Here is an 11,931-nt window from a genome sequence, read left to right on the forward strand (position 1 = left end):
GACCTCGTGATCCGCCCTTCTCGGCCTCCCAAAGTGCTGGGATTACAGGCTTGAGCCACCGCGCCCGGCCATCTTTAATACATCTTGAGTTAATTTTAATATATGGTGATAGGTAGGGGTCTAGTTTCATTCTTCAGAATATGATTTAGCAACCTATCCTGGCACCATTTATTGAATGAGGAGTCTTTTCTCCATTGCTTATTTTTGTAGACTTTGTTGAAGATCAGTTATGTGTGCAGCTTTATTTCTGGGTTCTCTGTCTGTTCCATTGGTGTATGTATCTGTTTTTGTACCAGTACCATGCTGTTTTGGTTACTGTAGCCTTCTAGTATAGTTTGAAGTCGGATAATGTGATGCCTCCAGTTTTGTTCTTTTTGCTTAGGACTGCTCTTTTTTGGTTCCATATAAATTTTAGAATAGTATTTTCAATTTCTGTGAAAAATGATGTTAGTAGTTTGATAGGAATAGTGTTGAATCTCTAGATTGCTTTAGGCAGTGTGGACATTTTAATGATATTGACTCTTCCAATCCATGAACATGGAATGTTTTTCCATTTGTGTGTGTCACCTCTGATTTCTTTCAGCAATATTTTGTAGTTCTTTTAGATATCCTTCACCTCCTTAGATATTTTCCTAGGTATTTTATTTTGTGTGTGTGTGCAGCTATTGTAAATGAGATTGTGTTCTTGATTTGGTTCTCAGCTTGAATGTCATTGGTGTATAGAAATGCTACTGATTTTTGCACATTGATTTTGTATCCTAAAACTTTACTGGAGTTGTTTATTAGTTCAAGAAGCCTTTTGGCAGCATCTTTAGGGTTTTCTAATTATAGAATCGTATCAGGGAAGAGATAATTTGACTACTACTTTTCCAATTTGGATGCATTTTCTCTCTTTCTCTTGCCTAATTGCTCTGGCTAGGACTCCAGTAGTATGTTGAATAAGAGTGGTGATAGTGGACATCCTTATGCCATTCCAGTTCAAAAGAGGACTGCTTCCAGCTTTTGCCCATTCAGTATGATGTGGGCTGTGGGCTTGTCATAGATGGCTCTTATTATTTTGAGGTATGTTCTTTCGATGTCTAATTTGTTGGGTTTTTTTTTTTTAATCATGAAGGATTGCTAGATTTTTTTAAAGGTTTTTGCTACATCTGTTGAGATGATCATAAGGTTTTTGTTTTTAATTCTGTTTATATGGTAAATCACATTTATTGATCTGCGTATGTTGAACCAGCCTTTCATTCCAGGAATGAAGCCTACTTGATTGTGGTTTATTAACTTTTTGATGTGCTGTTGGATTTGGTTTGCTACTATTTGTTGAGCATTTTTGTGTCTGTGTTCATCAGGGATATTGGTCTATAGCTTTCAGTTTTGGTGTGTCTTTGCCAGATTTTGGTGTTATCATTATGCTGGTTTCATAGATTGGGTTTCATAGAATGAGTTAGGGAAGAGTCTTTCCTCAATTTTTTGGAATAGTTTCAGTAGGCCTAATACCAATTATTGGTATATCTGGTAGAATCTGGCTGTGAATCTATGTGGTCCAAGGCTTTTTATGGTTGGTAGTTTTTTTTTTTATTACTGGTTCGATTTTGGAACTCAGTATTGGTATCTTCAGGGTTTCAATTTCTTCCTGATTCAATATTGGGAAATTGTATGTTTCCAGAAATTTATCCATTTCCTCTAGATTTCCTAGTTTCCATGCATAGAAATGTTCTTAATAGTCTCTAAGGATCTTTTCTATTTCTGTAGGATCTGTTGTAACATTGCCTTTGTCATATCTGGTTGTGCTTATTTGGATCTTCTCTTTTTTCTTTGTTAATCTCACTAACAGTCTATTGATCTTGTTTATCCTTTCAAAAAACCAACTTTTCGTTTCATTGAACATTTATATGGATTTTGGAATCTCAATTTCAAGTATTTCTGCTTTTAGATAATTCTTTTCTACTACTAGCTTTGGGATTAGTTCTTGTTATTCTACTTCCTCTAGTTGCAATGTTAGATTGTTAACTTGAGATCTTTCTATCTTCTTGATGTAGGCATTTAGCACTGTAAACTTGCCTCTTAACACTGCTTTTGCTGCATCTCAGGAATTTTGGTATGTTGTGTTTCTGTTTTTATTTATTTCGAGGAGTTTTTTGTGTGTTTTTTTTTTTTTTTTAATTTCACCTTGTGTTGTTTACCCAAAAGTCATTCAGGAGCAAGTTGGTTTGATTTCCATGTAAAATTATGTGGTTTTGAGGAATCCTCTTGGTATTGATTTCTACCTTTTTTTCCACTGGGATCCAAAAATATACTTGGCGTTGTTTCAGTTTTTTTAAATTTATTGAAACTTGCTTTATCATCGAGCATATGGTTGATCTTAGAGTATGTTCCACATGCAGATGAGAAGAATGTTTATTCTGTGGTTGTTGGGTGGAGTATTCTTCTGTAGATATCTATTAGGTCCAATTGGTCAAGTGTCAAATTTAAATCCAGAATTTCTTTGTCAGTTTTCTGCCTTGAGGGTCTATCTAACACTGCTAGTGGAATGTTGAAGTCCCCCACTATTAATGTGTGGCTGTCTAAATCCTTTCATAGGTCTAGAAGTACTTGTTGTATGAATCTGGGTGCTCCAGTGTTGGGTGCAAATATATCTAGCATAGGTAAGTCTTGTTGAATTGAACTCTTCATCATTGTGTAATGCCCATCTTTGTCCTTATTGCTGTTGGTTTAAAGTCTGTTTTGTCTGATACAAGAATAGCAACCCCTGCTCTTCTATTTACTGTTTGCATGATAGGTTTTCTTCATCACTTTACTTCAAGCCTGTAGGTGTCATTACATGTGTGATGGGCCTCTTGAAGATAGTAGAAGGTTGGGTGTTGTTTTTTTATTTTTTAAATAAAAAATTATTTTATTTTTAAATAAATAAAAATAAATAAAAAGTGGTTCTTGCCACCTTGTGCCTTTTAAATGAGTACATTTAGACCACTTACATTCAAGGTTACTATTGATGTGTGAGGTTTGAACCTGTCATGGTGGTGTTTGCTGGTTGCTTTGTAGTCTTGATTGTGTAATTGCTTTATAGGGTCTGTGAACCTCTGTATTTACGTATTCTTTTATGGTAGTGAGTATCATTCTTATGTGTGCATGTTTAGAACTTCCTTGAGCATTTCTTGTAGGCTCGGTGATGTAGTTTGGGTATTTGTCCCCACCCAAATGTCACATTGAAATGTAACTCCTAGTGTTGGGATTGGCCCCTATTGGGAGGTGATTGGATCATGTCTGTGGATTTCTCATGAATGGTTTAGCACCACCCGCTTGATGCTGTCCTTATGATAGTGAGTGAATTCTTGCAAGATCTGGTTGTTTAAAAGTGTATGCCCCTACTGCCTTCCCCTCTCATTCTTGCCGTATGAAATACACATTCCCCCTTTGCCTTCCACCATGAGCAGAAGCTTCATATGGCCTCCCCTGAAGCAGATGCTGGCATTATACTGCCAGTACAGCCTGCAGAATAATGAGCCAATTAAACCTCTTTCCTTATAAATTACCCAGTCTTGGGTATTTCTAATAGCAATTCAAGAACAGCCTAACACACTAGGTCTAGGTATACCAAATTCCTTTAGCTTTTGCTTGTCAGGAAAGACTTTATTTCTTCTTTGTTTCTGAAGCTTAGTTTGTCAGAATATAAAATTTGGGGCTGGCATTTTTTTTTCTTTAAGAAGGTTAAAAATAGGTCACCAAATTATTCTGGCTTGTAACATTTCTGCTGAGTCCATTGTTAGCCTGTTATTGGTGTTCCTTTTTCTCTAGCTGTCTTTAAGATTTTTTTTTTCCACGTTAACCTTAGAAAGCCTGGTGACTCTGTGTCTTGGGGATGGTCATTTTGTATAGTATTTCACAAGGGTTCTCTGAATTTCTTGAATTTGTATGTTGACATCTCTGGCGAGATTGGGGAAATTTTCATGGATTATATCCTCTAATATGTTTTCCAAGTTGCTTATTCTCTCCTCTCTCATGCATGTCAGTGAGTCATAGGTTTGGTCTGTATTTTTCAGAGGCTTTCTTCATTTTTTAAATTCTTTTTTTTTTTTTTTTAATTTCTGAGTGAGTTGATTCAAAGAACTGGTCTTCACACTCTGAAATTCTTTCATCAGCTTGGTCTAGTCTGTTAATAAGGCTTTCAATTGTAGTGTGAAACTCCTATAGTGAATTTTTCAATTCCAGAAATTCATTTTGGTTCGTTCTTAATATGGCTATGTTGTCTTTCATTTCTTGGATCATTTTTCTTGCTTCCTTTGATTGGATTTCAATTTTCTTTTGGATCTTGTTGAGCCTCCTTACCATCTAGATTCTGAAATTATGTCTGTTATTTCAGACATTTCAATCTGGCTAGGATTCACTGCTGGAGAACCAGTGTGATCTTCTGGAGGTAAGGAAACACTCTTGACTTTTGACTTTTTGAATTGCTGGAGTTCTTGTGCTAATACCTTCTCATCTGAGGGGGCTGGTATTTCTTTCTTTTCTTTCTTTTTATTGAATTCACTGTCATTTGGTTAGGGCTTTTTGTTTCTATATTCTTTTTTTTCCCTTGAGAGTTTGACTGTGATGTATGTGGTGTGTAGTTGATTGGCTTCATTTCTGGGTGATTTCAGAAAGCTAAGGCTCTGTATGGGTTCCTTACTTCCCTGCATTGGGTTTCACAGGCATTATGTGTTGAAGAAATTTATTTTTATTTGGTGTTGTAATTCAGGCTGTGATCCAGTAGATGGCACTTAAAAGTAAGGACCAACACATAGTCTCTCAGCCATGTACCTGTTTGTATTTCAGTGTGTAAGCAGCAGTGTTCTGGAGAGGAAAGATGGGCAGTGAAAGATGACTCCCTCACCAGGTCTGTTCTCAGGCCTTGGTAGAGCCCCCTACAATTACTGGAGCCATACCTGCATTTCATTAGCCCCAGCGCGGGCTTTGGTGAGCTGCACTCCCCCCTCACTTAGGGGCAGTTCAAGCTGAAGGTTAGGTCACCAGGGGACCCACAACTTTCTGCACACTCATTGGTCCTCTGAGTTTGGCAGAGTCAGAGCGTGTTTTGGGATTTGTCTGTTGTGGTTTTGTGATGGAGTGGGAAAAAGGTGGGGGATCCCCAGGCATAGCAGTGGTACCACAGATGTGCAGCTTGTGTGGCACACACAGCTTGAGCTTTTTAGCCCAGCAGTTGGCTGTGGGGCCTACCTAGCTCATGGTCCCTTGACCTGGTGGGTCTCTTTCCAGCATTCCAGCATCTGCCCCAGGAACAAGCCTGACCAGCTAGGCTTGTCCCAACACTTCTGCACCCAGATCATTGGGCTGTTCCAGTTATTCTCTACCATAGGACTCCCTGAGGAAGAGGCTGTAGCTGGCTAACAGACCACACCCTTGCCAGATCCATCTTCTGGAGTAGCGGATGCCCAGCTCCCATGCTATCACATGATGAACCTGCGTGATGTTTTTCTCAGTGTTCTAAGCATGAGGGCTCTGGCTCTGCTCAAGCTCAGGTCACAGATCTCAGCTTTATACCCCTGGGTGGTGTAGTTGAATCCTGGGAAATTGGGACTGGGCCAGCCTATGATTTTGTTCTCTAGCCCCTCAGGTTGAAGCAACAGCTGTGCAGGGGAGCTAAACTGTTCGCAGTCCACCAGTAAAACAATCACGTAGGGCAGTGAAGGCTGTGCTATGGGCACCCTGTTGTGGGAGCAACCAGGCAGTGGTCGTGGGAAGGGCTAGTAAGCAATGGGGACATGTAGTTCAGATGGACCCAGTCTCCCAGAAAAGGCAACCTTTGCTTTCTCTTGGTCTGGCAGACAGCAGGAGCTATAGTCACGCAGAGCAAAATGGAGGACCTTGGGGGATGGGTGCCTATGGTCGCATTTTGCCACAGCTGCACTGTGCGTCAGGAATCCTGGGCTCTGTTCGGGTTTGAGCACTGCCTCTGCTGATCTCCAGACAGTTCCCCCTCCAATTCAGATGGCTATGGGGGTCGTGGGATCTCTTGTAGCTAGGATCCCAGAGTTCCTTTACTTACCGCTTCCTTAGAACCAGGAGCTAGTTCTGGCTCTCAGCGACTCTGTGCAGGTTTCCCAGCTTCCTCCTTCTTCACCATGATCTCTGTGTCAACTCTCTCAATTTGCAGCATTTCCTCTCAAAAGTTCTGTTCAGTGGGATGGTTTACTCAATATTTTAGCTCATCTTGGTGGGAGAGGCATTTCCCAGCTGCATCTATACAACTATATTAGTTGTATCCTACTTACTTTCTCTACAGATCTGCCTTTTCTGAACATTTCACTTAAATGGAATTATTTATATGGCCTTTTGCATTAGTCTTTTCATTTTGCATAATGGTTTTCAGAGATTTGTCCATGTTGTAGCCTGTGTCAGTACTTCATTTCTTTTCATTGCAAAATAGAATTGTTACATGAATAATGCCACATTTTGTCTGTTAATCAATTGATGAACATTTGTATTGCTTGTATTTTTCTGGCCATTATGAATAGTGCTGTTACAAACATCCATATACAAGTCTTTTGTGTGGACATGTTTTCATTTCTCTTGAGCATATACCTGGGAGTGGAATTGCTGGGTCATATTGTAATATTATGTTTAACTTTTTAAGAAACTGTCAAACTTTTCTAAAGTGGCTGTACCAATTTGTATTCTACCTCCAATATATTAGGGTTTCAGTTTCTGTATATCCTTGCTAACACTTGTTATTGACCCTGTTTAACTATAGCTATTGTAGTGAGATTGAAGTGGTATCTCATTGTGGTTTTAATTTGTATTTCTTTCATAACTAATGATGTAGAGCATTTTCTTTTGTGTGCATATGGGCCATTTATATATCTTTGATGAAATACCTATTTAAATCTTTTGCCTATTTTTAAATTGGGTTTTCTTATTATTATTGATTTGTAAGTTATTTTTGTTTTCTAAATACAAGTTCTTTATTAGATACATGATTTGAAAATACATTTTCCCCATATGTGACTTGCTTTTTTCTCACACGTGTGGCTTTTGAAAAAGTGTAAACGTTTTTAATTTTTTTCTTTTGAGATAGAATCTCACTCTTCTCACCCAGGCTGGAGTGCAGTGGCTCGATCTCAGCTCACTGAAACCTCCACCTCCTGGTTTCAAGCAATTCTCCTGCCTCAGCCTCCTAAGTAGCTGGCCTAGAGGCACACACTATCATGTCCGGCTAATTTTTGTATTTTTTTTCTTTTTTCAGTAGAGAGGAGGTTTTACCGTGTTGTCCAGGTTGGTTTTGAACTCCTGACCTCAAGTGATCTGCCCACCTCAGCCTCCCAAAGTACTGGGATTACAGGCATGAGCCACTGGGCCCAGCCAGCATCTTTCAATTTTGATTGTCTAATTTAAGAATTTTATAGTTTCAGCTCTTAAATTTAGGAATGTGATTCATTTGGAGTTGATTTTTATAGATGGTGTGAGGAAGTTTTACTTATAAATGAATAGGTAGATTTGACAATACAAAAGAACATTTTTCTAATGTTAGTGTCTGAGGACTCTTCTTTTTTTACTCACCTATTTTACTTATAAGTAAGATAACAGATCCAACTGAGAAGGTACTATTTAATTCACTCCACAAGCATTATAATTTAGCTAATACGTTCATTAGGCAAGTATTTGAGGCTAGAATAGCCTTAAAGTAATATTTCAGTCATTTTAAATGACAAATAGACCTATTTACTTTAACATGCTTATAATCTTGTTTAACAATTATACTAAAGCTATATGTACATATAAATTACCTTAGTTTTTTAAGCTTGTAGACATTTTTATAAATTCTGATTCAAATAAAAGTGATTTTAGACTTGATACTATCTTGTCCACTAAGTTGGAATCAATTCCAATAGATTTTTAATTTTGTATGAAAAGACAAGTTGTTTTACTGATAGTGAACCTTCTACTTAATTCTGAAATTTGGCTAGCTTTCATTTCATTATTTTTAATCTTTATATAATGATTAGTCTTTGATAACTAGTCAGTGCCTGACATAAAGCACACTAAAGTGTGAAAGCACTTTTTTGTTTGTATTTCCAAATGAATAGCAGTTAAGAGAAATAGAAGTCAGTTGCCCTGATCATACTAATGTTTTTAAAATGTAACATCACCTTTTGAAGTCATATAAATTTAATACTTTAATGGAATATGATGGTATTAATAATATTTCATTTGGAGAATAAGTCTGTAGACTAGTACAAACTTATGTATTTGGTGATTACATAGTCACAAATAACATGGTTAAGCATTTGTAACCTTCATATCTTTGTGAATAACTGCTAAGAATTGCTTTCTTATACCCTTAGGCTTAGCCAGTTTGTCATATCTTGTTGGCGTTCTTTTTTTTTTCTTTTGGTAATTACACAAATCTCACTACATTGTTTGTGTTATTTAAATAGTTAATCCATTTAGAATTTCTATAAATTAAATGTTAATATCTAGAGGCACATGTGAAATAAATAATTTTTAAAATGTGTAACTCTTTATATAGGAAAGTATATGGATTTCTATTTGCATATCATAACATTTTAACAAGAAAAATGTTCCATTTATTATTCTAACAAGACGACAAAAAAATTTTCTATTTTGTTCCATATTTTGAAAGATTTGTTTTCTCTTTTAGATGCAGACCAACAACGAAGAGAGAAACTCAAAAAGGAATTAGCACGATGTGAAAAAGAGTTCAAATTAACTAAAACTGCAATGCGAGCCAATTCTAAAAATAATTCCAAGTCACTTTTTAACACCTTACAAAAGGTAAGATAGCATTTTTATTTTTTTAAAGCAAATGTTTCTATGGTACTTCATTAGTGGTACAGTCTGACTTTGTTTACTATAGTTTAGGGTCAGCAAATTTTTCCTGTGAAGATCCAGATAGTTAATATTTTAAAAGGGCGGGGGGCCATACAGTTTCTGTCACAACTACTCTGCCATTGGAAGGCGGACATAGGCAGTACATAAATAAATGGGCGTAACTGTGTTCTGCTGAAACTTTATTAACTGAAGACATTGGGTCAGATTTGGCCTGAAGGTTATAGTTTGCAGACTCCAGTTATAGGTTTTTTGTGATACCTTCAAACATCTGGTTAAATAAGTTCTATTCCTAGTTTGTGAAGTTTTTTTTCCCCCTTTCTGCTGAGTGGATATTAATTTTATGAGATGCTTTTTTGCATCTCTTGGAATGATGATATTATGATATAATTTTTCTCTTTTTAATCTGTGGTTTTTTTGTTTTGTTTTGTTTTGCTTGTTTGTTTTTTTTCTGATACAGTCTCATTCTGTTGCCCAGGCTGGAGTGCAGTGGCATGATCTTGGCTCACTACAACCTCCACTTCCTGGGTTGAAACAATTCTCCTGCCTCAGCCTCCCGAGTAGCTGGGATTACAGGCACCCACCACGACTTCCAGCTAATGTTTTTATTTTTAGTAGAGATGGGGTCTCGCCATGTTGGCCAGGTTGGTCTCAAACTCCTGACCTCCAGTGATTCACCGACCTTGGCTTCCCAAAAAGTGCTGGGATTACAAGCATGAGGCACCGTGCTGAGCCTCTTTTAATCTGTTAATGTAATGAATTACAACAATTGACTTCAATGTTAAACCAACTTTGCATTCCTGTTGTAAACAGAACTTAGTCGTGGTACATTACCTTTTTTATTCATTGCTAGATTTAGTTACTAACATTTTGTTTAGAAATTTGGCATCTATCCATTATTGATACTGGCCTGTCATTTTCATTTTTTCTACTCCTTGTGTCTGGTTATGCTAACCTCGTAAAATATACTGGGTACTGTTTCTTCTTTCTGTACTCTAGACTAGCTTGTGTACATTTGGGTTTATTTGTTCCTTAAATTCGATGGAACTCAACATTAAAATTGTCTGGGCCTAAAGTGTTTTTTTAATGAGAAAATTTTTGACTACTGATTCATTTTTTAGGTCATTATAGAATGAATTCAGTGTTATATTTATGTAGGAAGTTGTTCATTTTATGTAAATTTTTGGCAGAGAATTGTTCATACTATTCTCTTAATCTCTCCTGAATATGTATTATTTCCCCTTGTTATTCCTAAGGTAGTTTATTTCTACCTTCATTCTTCTTCGTCATTCTCATCAGAGATTGAGTCAATTTTTTTAAAGGACACATTTTTTATTGTGTTAATCTTCTCTATTGTATTTGTTTTCTGTTTTGTTAATATCTGCCTTTTTCTTTATTTCCCTCTTTGACTTTCTCTGGGTTTATTTTGCTGTACTATCTCTATTTTTATTTAAGTTACTAATTCTCAGCCTTACTTCTTTGCTAGTGTAAGCATTTTTAACGCTATAAATTTTCCACCAAGTACAGCTTTAGCTGCATCCCACAAGTTTTGATATGTGATATTTTTATTATGTTTCAATTCAAAGTATTTTACAATTTTCTTTTTTTTGTTTTTTTGTTTTGTTTTTCGAGGCAATGTCTTGCTCTGTTGCCCAGGCTGGCATGCAGTAGTGTGATCTCGGCTCACTGCAGCCTCCACTTCCTGGGTTCAAGCAGTTCTCGTGCCTCAGCCTCCCGAGTAGCTGGGACTACAGGTGCCTGCCACCATGCCCAGCTAATTTTTGTATTTTTAGTGGAGTCAAGTTTCACCATGTTGGCCAGGTTGGTCTCTAACTCCTGACCTCAAGTGATCTGCCCACCTCGGCCTCCCAAAGTGCTGGAATTACAGGCGTGAACCAACATGTCCAGCCTACAATTTTCATTATGATTTTTTTGTTTAACCCAGAAGTCATTTAGAACTGTTTCTTAATCTCTATATCTATTTTTTCCTTAGTAACTGTTTGTTACAGATTTCTAGCCTTATTGTATTGTGGTTAGGAAACATCTGTATTATATCCATTTCTTGAAATTTATTGAGCACTTGTTTTATGTCACAGTAGGTGGACAATTTTTTTTAAATGTACTGTGTCATTATATGTTTGAAAATAAAATATATTCTATAGTTTTTGCATGTAGTATTTAATATATAGTGTATTATTAAACTTTGTATTTTCCAGATGTTCAAATCTTTTATAACATATTGATTATTTTTGTCTGGTTAATCTATCAGTTATTGAGAGAAATCTTCCACATAATTATGTATTTAGCTATTTCTCCTTGTGGTACTATTAATTTTTGATTTATATATTTTGAATGCATGTTATTATATAATACAGATTTAGAGATGTTAGAGATACATAACACAGATTTAGAAAAACCTGAAGGAGGTAGTTTCTTGGTGAACTGAACCTGTTATCACTGTGCTTTGAATTTCTTTACCTTAATGCTTTTTCTATTAATATTTTCTGATACTGATATAATTAAATTAGCTTTATTTTGACTAGTATTTACTTGGTATATCATTTTCTGTTTTTTAATCTTAATGTTTTCTTCTTTTTTTTTTTAAGTATCACCTGCCAATCTTAATGTTTTAGGTTAGTATTTGGTGGGTCAGATTATTCAATCTGATAATCCTTGTCTTTTTAATGGGGCATTTAATATGTTTTTATTTCTGCCTTCTTTTTTTTTTCTTTTTTTTTTTATTATACTTTAAGTTCTAGGGTACATGTGCACAACATGCAGGTTTGTTACATATGTATACGTGTGCCATGTTGGTGTGCTGCACCCATCAACTCGTCATTTACATCAGGTTTAACTCCCAATGCAATCCCTCCCCACACCCGCCCATAATAGGCCCCGGTGTGTGATGTTCTCCTTCCCGAGTCCAAGTGATCGCACTGTTCGGTTCCCACCTATGAGTGAGAACATGTGGTGTTTGGTTTTCTGTTCTTGCGATAGTTTGCTGAGAATGATGGTTTCCAACTGCATCCATATCCCTACAAAGGACACAAACTCATCCTTTTTTATGGCTGCATAGTATTCCATGGTGTATAT

General features: G+C 36.5%; 1 protein-coding gene across 3 annotated transcripts in view; it reads left to right on the plus strand.

Moving 5' to 3' along the window:
- Window positions 1–11,931, plus strand: part of SPATA7 (spermatogenesis associated 7) — a 67,200-nt gene that overhangs the window by 34,868 nt on the left and 20,401 nt on the right. For all 3 annotated transcript variants that reach the window (XM_011974288.1, XM_011974289.1, XM_011974286.1), the window contains one exon: window positions 8,651–8,784. In XM_011974288.1, coding sequence (XP_011829678.1) covers window positions 8,651–8,784 — 134 coding nt within the window. The remainder of the gene's footprint in view (window positions 1–8,650; window positions 8,785–11,931) is intronic.

The sequence above is a fragment of the Mandrillus leucophaeus genome, unplaced genomic scaffold (genome assembly GCF_000951045.1).
Source record: "Mandrillus leucophaeus isolate KB7577 unplaced genomic scaffold, Mleu.le_1.0 Scaffold144, whole genome shotgun sequence".
Classification (NCBI taxonomy): Eukaryota; Metazoa; Chordata; class Mammalia; order Primates; family Cercopithecidae; genus Mandrillus; species Mandrillus leucophaeus.